Source organism: Ascaphus truei, chromosome 3 (genome assembly GCF_040206685.1).
Source record: "Ascaphus truei isolate aAscTru1 chromosome 3, aAscTru1.hap1, whole genome shotgun sequence".
Classification (NCBI taxonomy): domain Eukaryota; kingdom Metazoa; phylum Chordata; class Amphibia; order Anura; family Ascaphidae; genus Ascaphus; species Ascaphus truei.
In genome coordinates, this window is record NC_134485.1 from 24,776,279 (window position 1) to 24,795,539 (window position 19,261).

The 19,261-nt window shown below is 45.6% G+C and overlaps 2 protein-coding genes across 5 annotated transcripts in view; one reads left to right on the plus strand and one right to left on the minus strand.

Moving 5' to 3' along the window:
- SETD4 (SET domain containing 4) overlaps positions 1-19,261 on the plus strand; it is a 52,800-nt gene that overhangs the window by 11,652 nt on the left and 21,887 nt on the right. Inside the window, exons 1-3 of one of the 4 annotated variants that reach the window (XM_075593801.1) lie at positions 107-680; positions 15,915-16,015; positions 18,235-18,330. In XM_075593801.1, the coding sequence (XP_075449916.1) occupies positions 15,946-16,015; positions 18,235-18,330 (166 nt within the window). In that variant the 5' untranslated portion in view covers positions 107-680; positions 15,915-15,945. Of the gene's footprint in view, positions 1-106; positions 681-13,389; positions 13,567-15,914; positions 16,016-18,234; positions 18,331-19,261 lie in introns of those variants that run through there. The other 3 variants (XM_075593799.1, XM_075593798.1, XM_075593800.1) reach the window with 3 other exon arrangements.
- On the minus strand, positions 3,084-12,538 carry LOC142491350 (carbonyl reductase [NADPH] 1-like). The gene is made up of 3 exons (XM_075593803.1): positions 12,023-12,538; positions 4,009-4,116; positions 3,084-3,675 (listed from the first exon to the last, which is right to left on the minus strand). The coding sequence occupies exons 1-3, from the start codon at positions 12,309-12,311 to the stop codon at positions 3,239-3,241; spliced, it is 834 nt and encodes a 277-aa protein (XP_075449918.1). The 5' UTR covers positions 12,312-12,538; the 3' UTR covers positions 3,084-3,238.

The window sequence follows — 19,261 nt, forward strand, 5'->3', positions numbered from 1 at the left end:
AAGTATAATATAATACTGCATAACTCCCTTTATGGAGTATGCAGCTTGGCATAGAATTGATGGAAAACCAATATAAAATGCCAGACTAGCATTTTCAGGCTGTTGATGCCTCTAGCAATCCAAAATTGTGCAAAGATACCAAAGAGCGTGTGCATGAGAAAGGGAGAAGCAGTTTCAAGGGGTACAAATAGAAACAAGAACATATTTGGCGATGGGTGCAATGAAATGATGCGTGAAGTTCCTGCTCTCATCTCCATGCCACCCATGGCAAGCCTGTTCCCGGCAGGAAAAAGGTTTAATCGCCATCATTATTGTACCCCACACCAGCATCTTCTCAGCTTGCAGGTCCATTGTTTGTGTGCCTTCTTGTTACACCAAATCCCCAATAGCTCCTGACTAGTCCCGATGCCTGAGAGCAGCTTCCTATTCACTGGACAGCAGCACAGAGGCTGCAACACAAGTCTGGAATACATCCCATGCCTGTGAGGTCACTGAAAAAGAACCAATCATAGGTCGAGGGGGCGTGGGCATCAACCAACCCGGAAATGGAACGTGCCTGTCCCACGTGTTTACTGCACTGTTACGTTGTAGTGCAAGACTTGCATGGCCGAGATGTAAAGCGATATTATCTGGAAGGGGGTGATATGCAGATCTGGCATCATATCTAACAGGCGGTGTGTGTAAGTCTTCTGCTCAGAATGTAGCATTGTAAAGTCAGTTAGTTGCAAATGTTCCCCAAATGTTGGGGATATATAACTAGCTCTATCATCTATATAGCAGCCCATGATGAAGGTATCATGTCATTTCTCAGCATGTGCCAGTGATTGTATGTAGGACCGCAATATTATGTCTGAAGAGTGCAGTGATTTATCAAAACAAATTGATAAACCACTTAAGATTCAGGAAGCCGCGTTCTTCTCATACAAATTTACATGATTCTTTTAGTAGAATAGTTTAATATGCCATTCACATGTTATTGTTTGTTATTGTACGACTTTTTAAATTAGCAGGGTCATCCTCATTGTGCATGATATTGAATTATAATTATATATATTGATATAAGAATTATATTACCAGTTTGTTTTTTTTACCTCCAAAAGGTGTGTGTGTGTATATATATCTATATCTCTCTCCAGCCACCGTCATTCCCTTCACAAGTAAATGATTTCAATTTGCACCATGGATCCTGAATTCAATTTTGCACTTACGTTGAAATGAGCTAATTTTTTTTTATATATACAAAAATATAAAACATGATATTGCTCTCTCTACTGATAGTTTACATAAACATAGGAAAAGGAGCGGCTCAGGGAGTAAAGACACTGACTGGCACTGAGTTTCAAGCCAGGGGAACCTCAAGTATTTTTCAATACTTTTCTTTAAACTGTTAATGTTTCTGCAGTAACTAAATGCTTTGAAGTCTGCATACAGTCTTTACCTAAACTCTTTTGTGATGACTGTAAAGTGTTGAACATGCAGGGAGATTGCTCATCCAGAGTATTTTCTCTTTCAGATTTTATTTGGTAAATAATGGCAGCAATAAATCTGTGTCCGGGGCTTTTTAATTACATGCTAATTAACCCAAAGGTTGTGTTTTATGCAAATTTGGTAATACTTCCTAATGCGACAATTAATAGTACAACAGTATGGAACTAATTGATAGTAATTGATAGTAAATACGTTGCTTGTTAGGATAGTAATGTAGACTCCCCACCAGGTTTTATGTCGTTTACATAGCAGTGCAAACGTCTCCCCTAAGTTTGTCATTTATCAAAGTCTCGCTCCTAGAAAACTGGGCGCAAAAAACAGTACCAAGCTTAGCACTGAAAAATATTCCAACTGCTATCATGGGAATGTTACATAGTAGATGAAGTTGAAAAAAAGACATATGTCCATCAAGTTCAACCTATGCTCTTTTTTTTTTTTTTATAAAACTGGTGTCGTATTTTTGCCAGAAGTTTGACACTGGGCGAGTTTGATAAACAACACCCTAGATGTCTATGGAGCAGAACAAACTTCATGAGTTGGTTCGTTGACAATCAGCACCTAAAAGACGTAAAAAATGAATTAACAAATGAAGAACTGGTCGGGCCGTATCAGTAAATGATCCCCAAACCCTTATGGTTTCTCTGGGTTCAATATTTACTAAACTCTGCCCTAATCAATCATTACGGCTGGTAGTAACCATCAACAGCTTTCCCATGTGAACCAACCCTAGTGCCTCTGTTGTGTACATTCTAGATACATCATAGAACTGGCAAAGCTAATGAGCTGTACTTCCTAACCACTGACTTGTATTTGTATAGACATTTCCAAATGCAAGGTGATCTGCTTTTCATTGATTTCAACGGAGCAGATTCCCCCTCCAGCACAGGTAGCAGAATCACGGCTTATTCAATAAGGACCTGCATCTCACGCTCCGTCAAATGCAATCTGTGGAGATGCTTGTCTAACAAAACTGCCAAAGCAATTAATGTGAAGACTAAAATGCTGAAAATTAATTAGACGAACCATGCTTTCCATTTACTGCAACTCCAGTGTGTCAACGGGGTGCTCTGCTCGGTGTCTCCTCATACGGATCGTTTTATTCTCACTGTCCCATTTTCGTGCACGTTTATTTACTTTACAGTGCACTTGTATCTGTTTCTTTTTTTTGTTTGTTATAAACAAAGCCCCCTTTTCCCTTCTCCCGGGGGATTTACCTATGTTCGAGCCTTCCCTTAGGTGCACCTGGAAGGCCACAGTTATACTTCAGGCTGAGCGGTGGGCTTCTTTATGTTAATAGATACCCGTTTTAGTATATCCCAGATAATATGTACACTGTATGTGCAAATACTTAAACATTGAAGAGAATATGAAAATCATTATTTTTTTTTACCGATGGGAGTTTAGTGACATTATCAGAGTGACCTATGTCTACTTGTTAAAATAAGATAATGTCTAAACAAAGCAGAATGTAATTGCTCAAATGTATTTGACGTATTTACGAATGAAAGAGATTTTTTTTTTTTTTATTGATAGCTCTCGTGTTAATAATAAAAATACTGCATTCACACACTTTGTTATTCAGAACCACACAGGGGTTTAAGCAGAATAATTCTTTATTTCTGTACAAAATAATAAATCATCAAGCGCAGGTTTAGTCATACCAACAAGTGCTGCAAATCAACCTGTTAAATGCAGATATTCTATCTTTTATATAGTGTATGATTTCATTATCACTCATTACATATTTTTTTTACCACTTCACAACTTTCTTTTCACTAACATGCTGCCCATGGGGAGAAACAGCATTAGGAGGCAGGAGAGCCAAGTATACAGGTGTCTCTGCACCTTCATCTGGGCTCTTGGGGGCATTGGGACCTGCCATGTCTGTCTTCACCCACCCTGGACAGCAGGCGTTGAGTAGAATTCCCTCCCCTTTCCTCTTCTCATCTAACAGCCTTGCTTGAATCCTGGATAGCACGGTCACTCCGATTTTGGACACCCCATAAGCAGTGTTCGGCCAGCCCTCTTGTTGGTGTACCCCTTTCTTGGCATCTTCAACAAACTTCTCCATGAGCTTCACCAGCTCGTCCTCTGTGATCGCGTCACTGCGAAAGGTCTGCTGCAGTTCTGGGCTGCAGCGTCCAAGAGCACTGCTGCTAACCATGCTGGACACATTGACAACTCTACCTATGGGAACAGAACAAATCCAGTTAACCAATGAAATAAATATACTGTAATTGTTCACAGAAACCCAGCAGTGACCTGCTCAAACATTCCTAGAGATGGTCAGAACTGACCTAAAATGTTAAATTATACTGCAATCTGTGCAAATGCAATATACATAATATTATCCAAAACGAGAGATAATCACTTAGCCCTGGTATTGTTAATTGTGCTGCCACAAGAACAAAATATTGGTGTATATAAAATGGTGTTACCATCTCCAACGACGCATGAGTGAGGAAGTCACAGAGCTTAAAAATAATGTCAGTCAACGTTCATTATCTAGACAGAGCTTACCGTTTGGCTTCATAAGTGGCAATAACTCATTGCAGATGTCTCTAGTGCCCAAAAAGTTGGTTTTCATGGTCACTTCTGCTTGGGTACCAAATGGAGCAGTGTCGGCAACTGTCAATATACAAAAATCACATTAAAAAACATAATATGTAATTTCCTGATGCTGAACCAAACAGTAATAACCTGGTGATGCTCAGGACGGTCTCTCCCGGTTGAAGTGTATAGCACAGACGTATGAAACGTGCAACTCTTAGGTTCAGGGGTTTATTTTTTATTATTTTTCTAAGAACCGTTATGTCTTTCTCTTCTAGAGATCCTTGTCAGCAAAGGGTTAACAGACTATTTGTGCTGGCTACATTTTTTATGTGACACACAGGAAATAGTGACTAGAGAGCTATCAAATACTTGTGTAAATGTTTTTATGCGGGTGGGTGAATGTGCTTTGAGAAATAAACAAGATTTTATATCAAAAACAAGGGAAATGTTAATGTTACTGCTGGAACGGCAGAATCAATTAAATGTTCTAATGCCGAAGTTCAGCTAATCACATGAATATAAAAATACAAGGTACAGGCATACCCCGGTTTAAGGACACTCACTTTAAGTACACTCGCGAGTAAGTACATCTCACTCAATAGGCAAACGGCAGCTCACACATGCGCCTGTCAGCACGTCCTGAACGGCAATACCGGCTCCCTACCTGTACCGAAGCTGTGCGCAAGCGGGGAGACTATAGAGCCTGTTACACATGCGTTATTTACATCAGTTATGCACGTATATGACGATTGCAGTACAGTACATGCATCGATAAGTGGGAAAAAGGCAGTGCTTCCCTTTAAGTACATTTTCGCTTTACATACATGCTCCGGTCCCATTGCGTACGTTAATGCGGGGTATGCCTGTACTGATTGTTGGATGAGACCTTGTGAGCCATACCCTATTGGCAGACAAATTCTAATATGCAAGAGATAATCTCGTCTTGAGCTGAGGTATGACTGTATGACAAATTTAAGGATAAAGGGGAAAGGGGGAGGGCAGGTAACTCTCGCTTCAGCCTATTCATATATGATAAATACAATATGACAAACTTCACGGAGTGATTTCTGTATGGTTAAAAAATATTAGGATGGACATATTAATGGAGCATTCCAACTGAAATGTCCGCCCTTATCCACACATTGCCTCACCTGGTGCCTCTGTAAGCCTCCCAACAAACCTCTTAGATTGCAAGTAGTATGCTCAAAACATATGCTCAAGTAGTATGCTCAAAACATAGTATGCTCAAAACATAGTACAGCTCAACCCCGTTATAACGCGATCCTTTACAACGCGAATCCGCTTATAACGCGATGCAAACGTGGCTCCCAATTTTCAGATTTTTGAATACTTTACAACACGATTATTGGTATCTTAAATACTTTATTGTGCAATGCATACAATGGTACATTATTTGTAACGCGATCCGCTTATAGCGCGATGTGATTCTTTGGACCCCAAGAACAGCGTTATAAGGGGGTTGAGCTGTATATGCCAAAGAATATATAATTTAATGCAAGCACAAGATCATACAATATAACTAGGAGTGATGTTGCACTGGCAGGTAAATATAAGACCCTACAAAGGGGGTGGTGAGGGGAAAAAGTACACAGGGAGTGGGGAAAACAATCAACAAGGTGTGAGAGGGGGGGTGTCAACATATACGATAGGGGGAAAAGAGAGCGTAATCAGGGGGGCAACGTGTCGGGGAAAAACCCCTTCCTCAGGCCCGTTCCCCTGGGTCCAGAGGGACCACAAGGTACTTCCCTTGACCCTGTTATCCCCAACCACCAGAGCAGCCCACAGAAATCAAGCTATATGCGTAATCCACACTCCCTCTCTCCCTCCCTCTCGTCCCACCCCCAAATACATACAAAAAAAATCCCCCTAAATACATACAACTCCCCCCCCCCAATACATACAAAAAGAAACCGCCCCCCCAAAAAATACATACAAACCCTTGAATACATACAAACTTACCTACCTTGGGGATGGTCTCAGGCCGGGCCTGCTGATGGTCCTCTCGTTGCCGCCTGGCCCTGGCTCTTCCCTGCTGTGGGCCTCTTTCACTGCCACTGTCCCACGTCCGACACCGGCACGTGCCAGAAGCTAGGCCCGGCTTGCTTCCGGTGCGCGCCGATATCAGAAGCTTGGCGTGGGCCAGTGTTAGTGAGGGTGGCACGCAGCTGGGGAGAGACGGCAGCAATGAGAGGACCGGCAGCCGGGCCCCCCGCAGCCCCCGGGCCAGGGACACTTATCTCGGCTCTTACCCACCTGTCGGCGGCCCTGGTCCTAAGGCCTGAGAAACACTAAATTAGGTGAACAGGGAACAGGAGAGTGGGGACGAGCATAAAAAGAAATATGGTTCAATGCAGAGAGAGTGGGCAAAGGTAACAGCAAAAAGGCAGCCTGTGATACCTCGTCAATGAGGGTTGATAGGAAGAGGAGATCTTTTCATCCTTCACTGACTAACAATGAGTGCAGGGGAGTTTTTTTTCAGGGACAAAGTAGAAACATTCGAAATTTTCAGTGAATTATGAGGGAGACTGCCTAATAAAACAGAGAGAATAAGGATATTTATTGCTATAGTCAACAATTCAACATAATCTATCAAAATAAGCACATAAACTGTGCTGTTCCTCTTTTTCCCATATGTTAAAGACCAAGTGTCCCAGGTGGTATGCATCAGTGATCCGCAGAGACCGTTCTATGCTGATCTATGGGTCAGGGATAGTGATGTGCAATTAGGTCCCCTCCATTTCACCAATGCTTGAAAATGTGCATACAACACGCCCGTCCTTATACCCCAGGAGGTGCAGGAGAGAAAATATGAAGAGGCCTTTTTTCTATTTGCAGTGTTCACCTCACAATGTCTGTACTGCACATGCAATACATCAAAACCATTTGTTTGTTTATCATTGTTTTTCATTTAAAATGCTTTAGGCTTCGCTTATAGTGCCGGCGAAGTCAGGCTGCGGTTGCTGGAAAAATTAAATTGAGATGACTTCCAGCGATCGCGACCAAGCCGTCGCTCCGCGCTTACTATAAGCGCATGCGACGGCGGCAATGCATTTGTTTTGACACAACGTCGCTGTCGCTATAAGCGAAGCGTTAAAGTAAAGATAGTGTTAAACTGACACTGGCTCTGTAAACAATGACACCTGAGTTTGAAGCAGGGGAACCTGGTTCACTTCCTTGTACCTCCCTGTGCCTCAAGCACCAAAAACATAGCTTGAAATTCATCTGGGCAGGGACAGTGTCTGTAACATCCCTATGTGCTGCGTACCGCGCGCTATACTGTAACATTCCTATGTGCTGTGTACCGCGCGCTATACTGTAACATTCCTATGTGCTGCGTACCGTGCGCTATACTGTAACATCCCTATGTGCTGCGTACCGCGCGCTATACTGTAACATTCCTATGTGCTGCGTACCGTGCGCTATACTGTAACATTCCTATGTGCTGCGTACCGTGCGCTATACTGTAACATTCCTATGTGCTGTGTACCGCGCGCTATACTGTAACATTCCTATGTGCTGCGTACCACACGCTATACTGTAACATTCCTATGTGCTGCGTACCGCGCGCTATACTGTAACATTCCTATGTGCTGCGTACCGCGCGCTATACTGTAACATTCCTATGTGCTGCGTACCGCGCGCTATACTGTAACATTCCTATGTGCTGCGTACCGCTATACTGTAACATTCCTATGTGCTGTGTACCGCGCGCTATACTGTAACATTCCTATGTGCTGCGTACCACACGCTATACTGTAACATTCCTATGTGCTGCGCGCTATACTGTAACATTCCTATGTGCTGCGTACCACGCGCTATACTGTAACATTCCTATGTGCTGCGTACTGCGCACTATACTGTAACATTCCTATGTGCTGCGTACCGCGCGCTATACTGTAACATTCCTATGTGCTGCGTACCGCACGTTATACTGTAACATTCCTATGTGCTGCGTACCGCACGCTATACTGTAACATTCCTACGTGCTGCGTACCACGCGTTATACTGTAACATTCCTATGTGCTGCGTACCGCGCGCTATACTGTAACATTCCTATGTGCTGCGTACCGCGCGCTATACTGTAACATTCCTATGTGCTGCGTACCGCGCGCTATACTGTAACATTCCTATGTGCTGCGTACCGTGCGCTATACTGTAACATCCCTATGTGCTGCGTACCGCGCGCTATACTGTAACATTCCTATGTGCTGCGTACCGTGCGCTATACTGTAACATTCCTATGTGCTGCGTACCGTGCGCTATACTGTAACATTCCTATGTGCTGTGTACCGCGCGCTATACTGTAACATTCCTATGTGCTGCGTACCGCTATACTGTAACATTCCTATGTGCTGTGTACCGCGCGCTATACTGTAACATTCCTATGTGCTGCGTACCACACGCTATACTGTAACATTCCTATGTGCTGCGCGCTATACTGTAACATTCCTATGTGCTGCGTACCACGCGCTATACTGTAACATTCCTATGTGCTGCGTACTGCGCACTATACTGTAACATTCCTATGTGCTGCGTACCGCGCGCTATACTGTAACATTCCTATGTGCTGCGTACCGCACGTTATACTGTAACATTCCTATGTGCTGCGTACCGCACGCTATACTGTAACATTCCTACGTGCTGCGTACCACGCGTTATACTGTAACATTCCTATGTGCTGCGTACCGCGCGCTATACTGTAACATTCCTATGTGCTGCGTACCGCGCGCTATACTGTAACATTCCTATGTGCTGCGTACCGCGCGCTATACTGTAACATTCCTATGTGCTGCGTACCGTGCGCTATACTGTAACATCCCTATGTGCTGCGTACCGCGCGCTATACTGTAACATTCCTATGTGCTGCGTACCGTGCGCTATACTGTAACATTCCTATGTGCTGCGTACCGTGCGCTATACTGTAACATTCCTATGTGCTGTGTACCGCGCGCTATACTGTAACATTCCTATGTGCTGCGTACCACACGCTATACTGTAACATTCCTATGTGCTGCGTACCGCGCGCTATACTGTAACATTCCTATGTGCTGCGTACCGCGCGCTATACTGTAACATTCCTATGTGCTGCGTACCGTGCGCTATACTGTAACATCCCTATGTGCTGTGTACCGCGCGCTATACTGTAACATTCCTATGTGCTGCGTACCACACGCTATACTGTAACATTCCTATGTGCTGCGCGCTATACTGTAACATTCCTATGTGCTGCGTACCACGCGCTATACTGTAACATTCCTATGTGCTGCGTACTGCGCACTATACTGTAACATTCCTATGTGCTGCGTACCGCGCGCTATACTGTAACATTCCTATGTGCTGCGTACCGCACGTTATACTGTAACATTCCTATGTGCTGCGTACCGCACGCTATACTGTAACATTCCTACGTGCTGCGTACCACGCGTTATACTGTAACATTCCTATGTGCTGCGTACCGCGCGCTATACTGTAACATTCCTATGTGCTGCGTACCGCGCGCTATACTGTAACATTCCTATGTGCTGCGTACCGCGCGCTATACTGTAACATTCCTATGTGCTGCGTACCGTGCGCTATACTGTAACATCCCTATGTGCTGCGTACCGCGCGCTATACTGTAACATTCCTATGTGCTGCGTACCGTGCGCTATACTGTAACATTCCTATGTGCTGCGTACCGTGCGCTATACTGTAACATTCCTATGTGCTGTGTACCGCGCGCTATACTGTAACATTCCTATGTGCTGCGTACCACACGCTATACTGTAACATTCCTATGTGCTGCGTACCGCGCGCTATACTGTAACATTCCTATGTGCTGCGTACCGCGCGCTATACTGTAACATTCCTATGTGCTGCGTACCGCGCGCTATACTGTAACATTCCTATGTGCTGCGTACCGCTATACTGTAACATTCCTATGTGCTGTGTACCGCGCGCTATACTGTAACATTCCTATGTGCTGCGTACCACACGCTATACTGTAACATTCCTATGTGCTGCGTACCGCGCGCTATACTGTAACATTCCTATGTGCTGCGTACCGCGCGCTATACTGTAACATTCCTATGTGCTGTGTACCGCGCGCTATACTGTAACATTCCTATGTGCTGTGTACCGCGCGCTATACTGTAACATTCCTATGTGCTGCGCGCTATACTGTAACATTCCTATGTGCTGCGTACCACGCGCTATACTGTAACATTCCTATGTGCTGCGTACTGCGCACTATACTGTAACATTCCTATGTGCTGCGTACCGCGCGCTATACTGTAACATTCCTACGTGCTGCGTACCGCGCGCTATACTGTAACATTCCTATGTGCTGCGTACCGCACGTTATACTGTAACATTCCTATGTGCTGCGTACCGCGCGCTATACTGTAACATTCCTATGTGCTGCGTACCGCGCGCTATACTGTAACATTCCTATGTGCTGCGTACCGCGCGCTCTACTGTAACATTCCTATGTGCTCCGTACCGCGCGCTCTACTGTAACATTCCTATGTGCTGCGTACCGCGCGCTATACTGTAACATTCCTATGTGCTGCGTACCGCACGCTATACTGTAACATTCCTGTGCTGCGTACCGCGCGCTCTACTGTAACATTCCTATGTGCTGCGTACCGCGCGCTATACTGTAACATTCCTAGTCCTATGTGCTGCGTACCGCGCGCTTTAAGCAAGCGCGGGGGGAGGGGGCGGGGAAGGGGTAACGGCATTCCGGGCCAGCTGAGCGCACGGGGGAAGTATAGTTTTTTTGGTAAGCGCCGAACGCGGGTCAGCGTGTGTGCCCACTCACGAGCGCCGCACGCACCGCGTGAGCTTATATATATATGTAAGTTAACGCGTCAAGCGCCACCCGCTCAGTGCTGGCGGGGACGCAGCCTAACATTCCTATGTGCTGCATACCGCGCGCTATACTGTAACATTCCTATGTGCTGCGTACCGCGCGCTATACTGTAACATTCCTATGTGCTGCGTACCGCGCGCTCTACTGTAACATTCCTATGTGCTGCGTACCGCACGCTATACTGTAACATTCCTATGTGCTGCGTACCGCGCGCTATACTGTAACATTCCTATGTGCTGCGTACCGCACGTTATACTGTAACATTCCTATGTGCTGCGTACCGCGCACTATACAGTAACATTCCTATGTGCTGCGTACCGCGCACTATACAGTAACATTCCTATGTGCTGCGTACCGCGCGCTATACTGTAACATTCCTATGTGCTGCGTACCGCGCGCTATACTGTAACATTCCTATGTGCTGCGTACCGCGCGCTCTACTGTAACATTCCTATGTGCTGCGTACCGCGCGCTATACTGTAACATTCCTATGTGCTGCGTACCGCGCGCTCTACTGTAACATTCCTATGTGCTGCGTACCGCGCGCTATACTGTAACATTCCTACGTGCTGCATACCGCGCGCTATACTGTAACATTCCTATGTGCTGCGTACCGCGCGCTATACTGTAACATTCCTATGTGCTGCGTACCGCGCGCTATACTGTAACATTCCTATGTGCTGCGTACCGCTATACTGTAACATTCCAATGTACCGCGCGCTATACTGTACCAATCCTATGTGCTACGTACCACGCGCTATACTGTAACATTCCTATGTGCTGCGTACTGGGCGCTATACTGTAACATTCCTATGTGCTGCGTACCGCGCGCTATACTGTAACATTCCTATGTGCTGTAATTGTGATTTTGAGTCCCATTGTATGTCTTTATTTATATAGCGCCAAAAGTGTACTCAGCGCTTCACAAAGAATACCGTACAGGGAATTATAATAATACAATAAGCGCAGCAAAATCAGACAATAGGGAAGGAAATCCCTGTCCCTCGCTATATGAAATAAGGTTGTTATTATTATTAGAATTTAGTTGTTAGATAATTGGCCTAAAAATAGAAAAACTGTCAGCAAGTCAAGTTAAACCCAACCTGCCTTTGAAAGCAATCCCAGCATTGTTAACGAGGACATCGATCCCTCCATACGTGTCCTTCAGGAAGCCCCGGAGCGCCCGGATACTCTGCAGGTCGGTGATGTCCAACTGGTGGAAGAGAGGGGACACCCGTTCCTTCTCCTTCAGGGCGCTCACCGCCTCCTCCCCCAGCTTGGGGTCCCTCGCCGTCAGGTACACGTCCCCCTGGAACTGCTTGCACAAGGACTTCACTATGGAAAGCCCAATCCCTTTGTTGCCTCCTGTCACTATTGCCACCCGTGGACTGGCCATCCTGCAATGCTGAGTGGTGGGGAGGTTAGGTGCCTGCAGCCTGCTGTGCTGGGAACTGCAGCCAGATAGGAAACAGTCTGTGGCTTTCTGTAACTATATGAGAAGACTCCAAGTAACATGAGATGTAGGACCACCCCCCAGCAGTGTGCATGCAAGAGGGTCACTCCCCTATTACCCAGGTACTAAGTGACATGGTGCTGGGTGGCTCAGCCCCTGTAGTTTAGGGAGGCCCTTGTCTTCTCCTCTTGTCCCGCCCTGCTCCTCTTCTGATTGGTCCTCAGCCCCCCCCCCCCACTCTGCCCCGCCCCTAACTCTTCCGATTGGTCCTCTCTTGTGTCAGTTCCTGTAGGTCCCTAGCCCTGGAGCTGGGACTGAGCATGTTATGTAAGTTGTTTGCACACTGAAGAAATGTTCCTATATGTGTGGGAGAGTCAGAGTGCACAGACACATGCACAACGTAAGGCTGCGCTTATAGTCCGCAGCCTGACGTCGCCGGCACTATAAGCGCAGACTAACGCAGGCCGGTAGAATATGTTTGCTGGTGTGGGTGTTACATGAGACCTTTTACCTTATTGGAAGTATAATATAATACTGCATAACTCCCTTTATGGAGTATGCAGCTTGGCATAGAATTGATGGAAAACCAATATAAAATGCCAGGCTAGCATTTTCAGGCTGTGGATACCTCTAGCAATCCAAAATTGCGCTAAGATACCAAAGAGCGTGTGCATGAGAAAGGGAGAAGCAGTTTCAAGGGGTACAATTATAAACAAGAACATATTTGGAGATGGGTGCAATGAAATGATGCGTGAAGTTCCTGCTCTCATCTCCATGGCACCCATGGCAAGCCTGTTCCCGGCTGGAAAGAGGTTTAATCGCCATCATTATTGTACCCCACACCAGCATCTTCTCAGTTTGCAGGTCCATTGTTTGTGTGTCTTCTTGTTACACCAAATCCCCAATAGCTCCTGACTAGTCCCAATGCCTGAGAGCAGCTTCCTATTCACTGGACAGCAGCATAGAGGCTGCAACACGTCTGGAATACATCCCATGCCTGTGAGGTCACTGAAAAAGAACCAATCATAGGTCGAGGGGGCGTGGGCATCAACCAACCCGGAAATGGAACGTGCCTGTCCCACGTGTTTACTGCACTGTTACGTTGTAATGCAAGACTTGCATGGCCGAGCTGTAAAGCGATATTATCTGGAAGGGGGGTGATATGCAGATCTGGCATCATATCTAACAGGCGGTGTGTGTAAGTCTTCTGCTCAGAATGTAGCATTGTAAAGTCAGTTAGTTGCAAATGTTCCCCAAATGTTGGGGGATATATAACTAGCTCTATCATCTACAGTATATAGCAGCCCATGATGAAGGTATCATGTCATTTCTCAGCATGTGCCAGTGATTGTATGTAGGACCGCAATATTAAGTCTGAAGAGTGCAGTGATTTATCAAAACAAATTGATAAACCACTTAAGATTCAGGAAGCCGCGTTCTTCTCATACAAATTTACATGATTCTTTTAGTAGAATAGTTTAATATGCCATTCACATGTTGTTGTTGTTGTTATTGTACGACTTTTTAAATTAGCAGGGTCATCCTCATTGTGCATGATATTGAATTATAATTATATATATTGATATAAGAATTATATCACCAGATTTTTTTTTTTTAAACCTCAAAAAGTGTGCGTGCGTATATATATCTATATCTCTCTCCAGCCACCGTCATTCCCTTCACAAGTAAATTATTTCCATTTGCACCATGGATCCTGAATTCAATTTTGCACTTACGTTGAAATGAGCTAAAAAAATTTTTTTTATATATTCAAAAATATAAAGTGGGGGAGTGGAATGACCAGAAGGTCATAATGTGTGCACCTTGCACTATACTAATGTGAAAGGAGGGAAAACCCTAAATGATATAACCTGTGTGATATAGGAACATAAACTGCAATAAAGTGTATAGGTGGTGCTGGCAGGGAAAAGGTTAATGTTGATCAAAAAGATAAAGAAAAAGCTCCCATTGATGACGCGACGCTACTTCCCACCAATAGGCTTTAGATATCACGGGCAGTAAACATCCAAATCATATCAATCCAGGGATACAGTATAGCCCCATGACATTATGCCGTGACAGCTTATTCTACACTGGATACGGTCATTTTAGAGCTAGTGACATTTAACACATTGCAGTTTGCCGAAATTATTGGGATGTCGCGCGCTGATGATGCGACGCAACTCCCAGCCACCATTGGAAAAGGAACTTTGGCACACATGACCAGAAGTACACAGATATGTGACTGGCCATGTGATCTGACAGGGCCAATCAGAGCCTTCTCCTTCGTGTTTCTGAAGTATGGGTGTGATACATTTGTCTGAGGACCAATCAGAGCCTGGAACCCATTAACCCATTAACCAATAAGGTAACAATAAAGTGTATAAATAAGCAAGGGAATCACTCTGTCTTTGCCCCCGATGAAGCCACTACAGGTGAAACATATGTAGGGCATGCTAAGCGTTACCACCTAGTACGCTGGCAATATCGGAGAGGTCTGTTGCCTATTCCTTTCAGAGTGTTTCGGAGACTTCATTAGGAAGCACAACACTCTGACTACTCCTTAACTATTGCATGGTTCATGGTTCACAGTACAAGACACATACTTTGTGATCTTGCATCAACTGCTAGTGTTCACCATGACAGACCCACAGGCTCACTAAATATTGAACCTGACGGTCTGGCACAAATGTGTATGTATACCTGATCTATCATTGAATCCACCTGTCAAACCAAGTGTACACAATAATTCAGGTTACACCCCTCACTACCATCTAGGAGTAGGTTTCATATGACATAATACTGTAGCATAATCACTACCACCTCTAGTATAATTATATAGTGGTGGGACACTCCAATTGACAATAGTGATTTTGATCTACACTGTCATCTCTATTAGGTACACAGCTCACCTCTCTGTTTTTATTTCAATCATTTTAATTACTTTGGTTCACATTACTGCTGCAATAAACACATTTTAATTGGTTACAAATAAATATTAAGTTTTAACATAGATATAGGTGATCTCTAGTGCGGCGTATAGGGAGCTTTTTCTTTATCTTTTTGATCATACAAAAATATAAAACATGATATTGCTCTCTCTACTGATAGTTTACATAAACATAGGAGAAGGAGCGGCTCAGGGAGTAAAGACACTGACTGGCACTGAGTTTCATGCCAGGGGAACCTGGTTTAATTCCTGGTGTCAGCTCCTTGTGACCTTAGGCAAGTCACATTATCTCCCCGTACCTCTGGCACCATAAACATAGATTGTAAGCTCCACGGGGCAGGGACTTGTGCCTGCAAAATGTCTCCGTAAAGCGCTAAGTAAAACTAGCAGCGCTATACAAGAACACATTTTTATTATAATCAATAACTCTTTTGCCAAAGAGGCACAGAAGAGCTAGATACTGAGGTTAAAATGGGTTCTGCTAATTCAAAGACATGCAAGAGTATATTAGCCTTCTCAGAATATTAAATAAAAATGTCAGTTTTGACAATTTTAAAAAAAAATCATTATATATTTCATATGTTTTTATTTTTAAGGCGCCGAGTTTAATTTGAAGGATATCCAAATATGAAATCTAAACGAGGCCGGACAGGTCGAAAGAGAAAAAAGAAAACAATGAAATCTAAGCACAGTCCAGGTATCATGGCGTCTAATGCTCAGTCTGGGTTTGTGTTAATCTGTTACAGTTGTTCAAACTACTGTACATGCTATTCAGGGCAAAAATTCTGTTTATAAATGAAAGATGTACAACCTCTTGAAACTGACAGTGCTAGAAACAAAGTTAGGCTGCGTCCATAGAAGGACAGTCAGCACTGAGCCGTGTGCACGCTCCGCGATGAGCCCCGTCATCCTCAATGAGGATGTCTTGAGAGGGGGCTCCCGCAGGCGTGCTGAGGCGCAGGGATTTTCAGCCGACAGCAGAACCTGTTTGTGTGCGCGCTGTCGGCCGAAAACGTCCAATCTGAGCGAAGCAGCGTCACGGCGCCGTGACGTTGATGTCGGCACTTCGCGGGCTATTGGCCCAGTGACGTCAGTCCCCCGCCTCCCGATCGCGCACGCTGGCTCGTCTGCTAGTTCATGCAATTGCTCCTGATTGCACAGACGAGCCTCAGCGTGAGCGCGGAGGAGCGCTGACTGCTAAACTATGGACACAGCCTTATGTTTGGCATTATTTTAAAAAAAATATCACCAATATTACAGTGTTTAAATTTTATTTTCATTAAAATTCTCGGATGAGAATTATAGCATAATCCTTAAAACAATTATTTTTGTATGAGTTGCATTGAACTTATTCCATTAGTAACAATGTTATTAGTCTCTTTTTGAACATATACAAACACTAGTAATGTTAAACATTCATTTAATTTGGATAAACATTGCACATATAGTCTAAGAACCAAGGCCCAGATCCACAAAAGGAGTGATTACGCTTTAGCATGCATCCAGACTAAACTTTATACAATAAGATTCTACCACTTAACGCTTGTTACTTATATATTCTCCCGCAAAATACTTTTTCTCCTACAACATTCAAGAAATATATGTATGTGTTTCTGCTATGTAATTATATAAAATGACTTACATCTCATAGGCCAGTGTTTTAACCACAACACTCCTGCTACTCGGGTATGTGGCAAGACAAGTGACAAGTGGATGTTCTTTTTATTTAGTACTAGCTGAGAGACCCGGCGTTGCCCGGGATGTAATGCGCGCGCGTGCGTCAGTCGGTGGGTGTGTGCGCACGCGTCGGTGGGTGGGTGTGCGCACGCGTCGGTGGGTGTGCGCGCGTCAGTGGGTGGGTGTGCGCGCGTCAGTGGGTGTGCACGCGCATCAGTTGGTGGGTGTGCACGCGGTGGGTGTGCGCGCGCATCAGTCGGTGGGTGTGTGCGTCAGTCGGTGTGTGTGCGTCAGTCGGTGGGTGTGCGCGCGCGTCAGTCGGCGGGTGCGTGGGTGGGAGACGGTGGGTGACTTACCTTGACCGGGTGGTGGTTCCTGGCGGCAGACGGTTCCCCTCCTGGCACTGATATCCCCGTGCCATGTGGCTGGGGCAGGAGGGGGGGGGGGCAAGAGTGGCAGGCTGGGCACTTCATGGCTCCCAAATGTGTGCAGGGGCAAGAAATGGCGGCACGCAGGAGACACGCGGCCGCCCCAGCGCGAGCTGACTCTCCCCCGGCGTCACCTATCCCAAACACACCACCACAGCCCTCCTGCTGTGCTGGAGGCTACACCGCGGGGTACCTGCGCACCCGGCCCCCGATTACGGCTGGAGCCCCCACCCCAACCGGCAGCCAACAGTAGCCGGACCACTAGGGGAGAAGGCAGCACCGCCGCGCGGGAGACAGGCGGGAGACACGCGCTCCCGGCCGAGCACACCGACCATCTGCTGAGATGGAGGCGGGACTGCGCGGGCAACGCGAGCCCCCCATCCGTCGAGCGGGAGGGGGATCAAGCGGCCGCACCAACGGCTCCCAGGCATCATAAGGTGATCGAACCCCCTCCCCCCCCCCCCCGTGCCGGCATCAAGTGCGCAGGCCCAACGGGACTCCGGGTAAGTTCGGGCACAGGGAGAGGGAGAGTGGGGGGGGTTTGGAAGTTGAGGTGCGGTCCAGCTGACGGGGGATAGTGAGGGGCACCGGGAGGGGATTGTGTGTGTGTGTGTCCCTGTGTGTCCTTTGGCCCGTCACTCCGCCTCAGGCCAATGAGAGGTGTGCGGGGGCGGGCCAAGGGACCAATGAGATTTCCCCTAGGGACACCGGACATCCAGACAGGCATACAGTGCTTTCACTAATATAGTATATAATATTCTCAAGTAGCAATATTTATGTCAACGTTGCTCATTTAGATTCTTGTATCTAGTAAATCAGAGCCATGAATGTGCATACATCGAGCTGAAGAGGTGGCTGAAAGGGAGGGGATTTCAAGACGGCCACCTGAGGACCGCAGAATTTGCAGGTACAGTATGATGCGTTCTCCCTCATGCCAGTAAATTTAAGATCTATAACCCTGGAAGTCTGCTGTAGCATTTGTGTTTGCAAGTGTAGTTGACTACATGTACAGTAATATCCATTGGGGGAACCAGAGAGGGGAGACCACAGTTGTCGGAGTGTCATCGCGAGCTTCAGGCCAATCAGATGGAGAGGACCAAAGAAGGGGACATTGGCTATCCTAGATCCCCAAATTTTAATAAACCGGAGCATAGTTTTTGTAGAAATATTGGATGTTTTTTCCATTAACATCATGAGAGAGATATTTGTTTTGTTTGTAAGATGGAAGAGGGATCCAGTTGATTCTTGGTGTAGACAACAGGGATGGGGGGGGGGATGATTTAATCTAACATTTTGGCTCTTAATGCAAAGTAAAGCTGCAGACCAAGCAATGTCCTATGTGTTTTTTTTAAATAAATCAGGTCTGTACTATGAGACATAGGTTAACACAGATTCCCAGTCTCAAACTCCCACACCCAACACAAAGTAAATATATATTAAGTCAACCAGAGCGCTATTGAGCGTGGCAATTGTATATAACAAGAGACAGGGGGTGCCCAACGCTGCATCCAATTGACAAAACACATAGAGTAAAATACTTCAATAATAATAAAATACTTGGTTATTTAGTTAACCCTTTGGCCAAAGGCATCATAAGCCTGCATACCAACGTCAAGGTATAACCAAGATAATGCAGGTCCTACACTACACTGTGAACCCTTCCCCTTACCTCTGTGAGAGGGGAACCATAATGGGTCCTGTTCCTGCAGCAAGTGAAATGACCTTCCAACTTAAGTTGGAAGGTCATTTCACTTGCTGCAGGAACAGGACCCATTATGGTTCCCCTCTCACAGAGGTAAGGGGAAGGGTTCACAGTGTAGTGTAGGACCTGCATTATC

What these genes read in the sequence shown, in the direction of transcription:
- LOC142491350 (XM_075593803.1), bottom strand. Translation starts at nt 12,311, where the DNA reads ATGGCCAGTCCACGGGTGGCAATAGTGACAGGAGGCAACAAAGGGATT. An exon ending in TGCTGGGATTGCTTTCAAAG is followed by an intron (nt 4,117 to 12,022) that starts GCAGGTTGGGTT and finishes GTATATTGACAG; the next exon opens with TTGCCGACACTGCTCCATTT. An exon ending in GCCACTTATGAAGCCAAACG is followed by an intron (nt 3,676 to 4,008) that starts GTAAGCTCTGTC and finishes CTGTTCCCATAG; the next exon opens with GTAGAGTTGTCAATGTGTCC.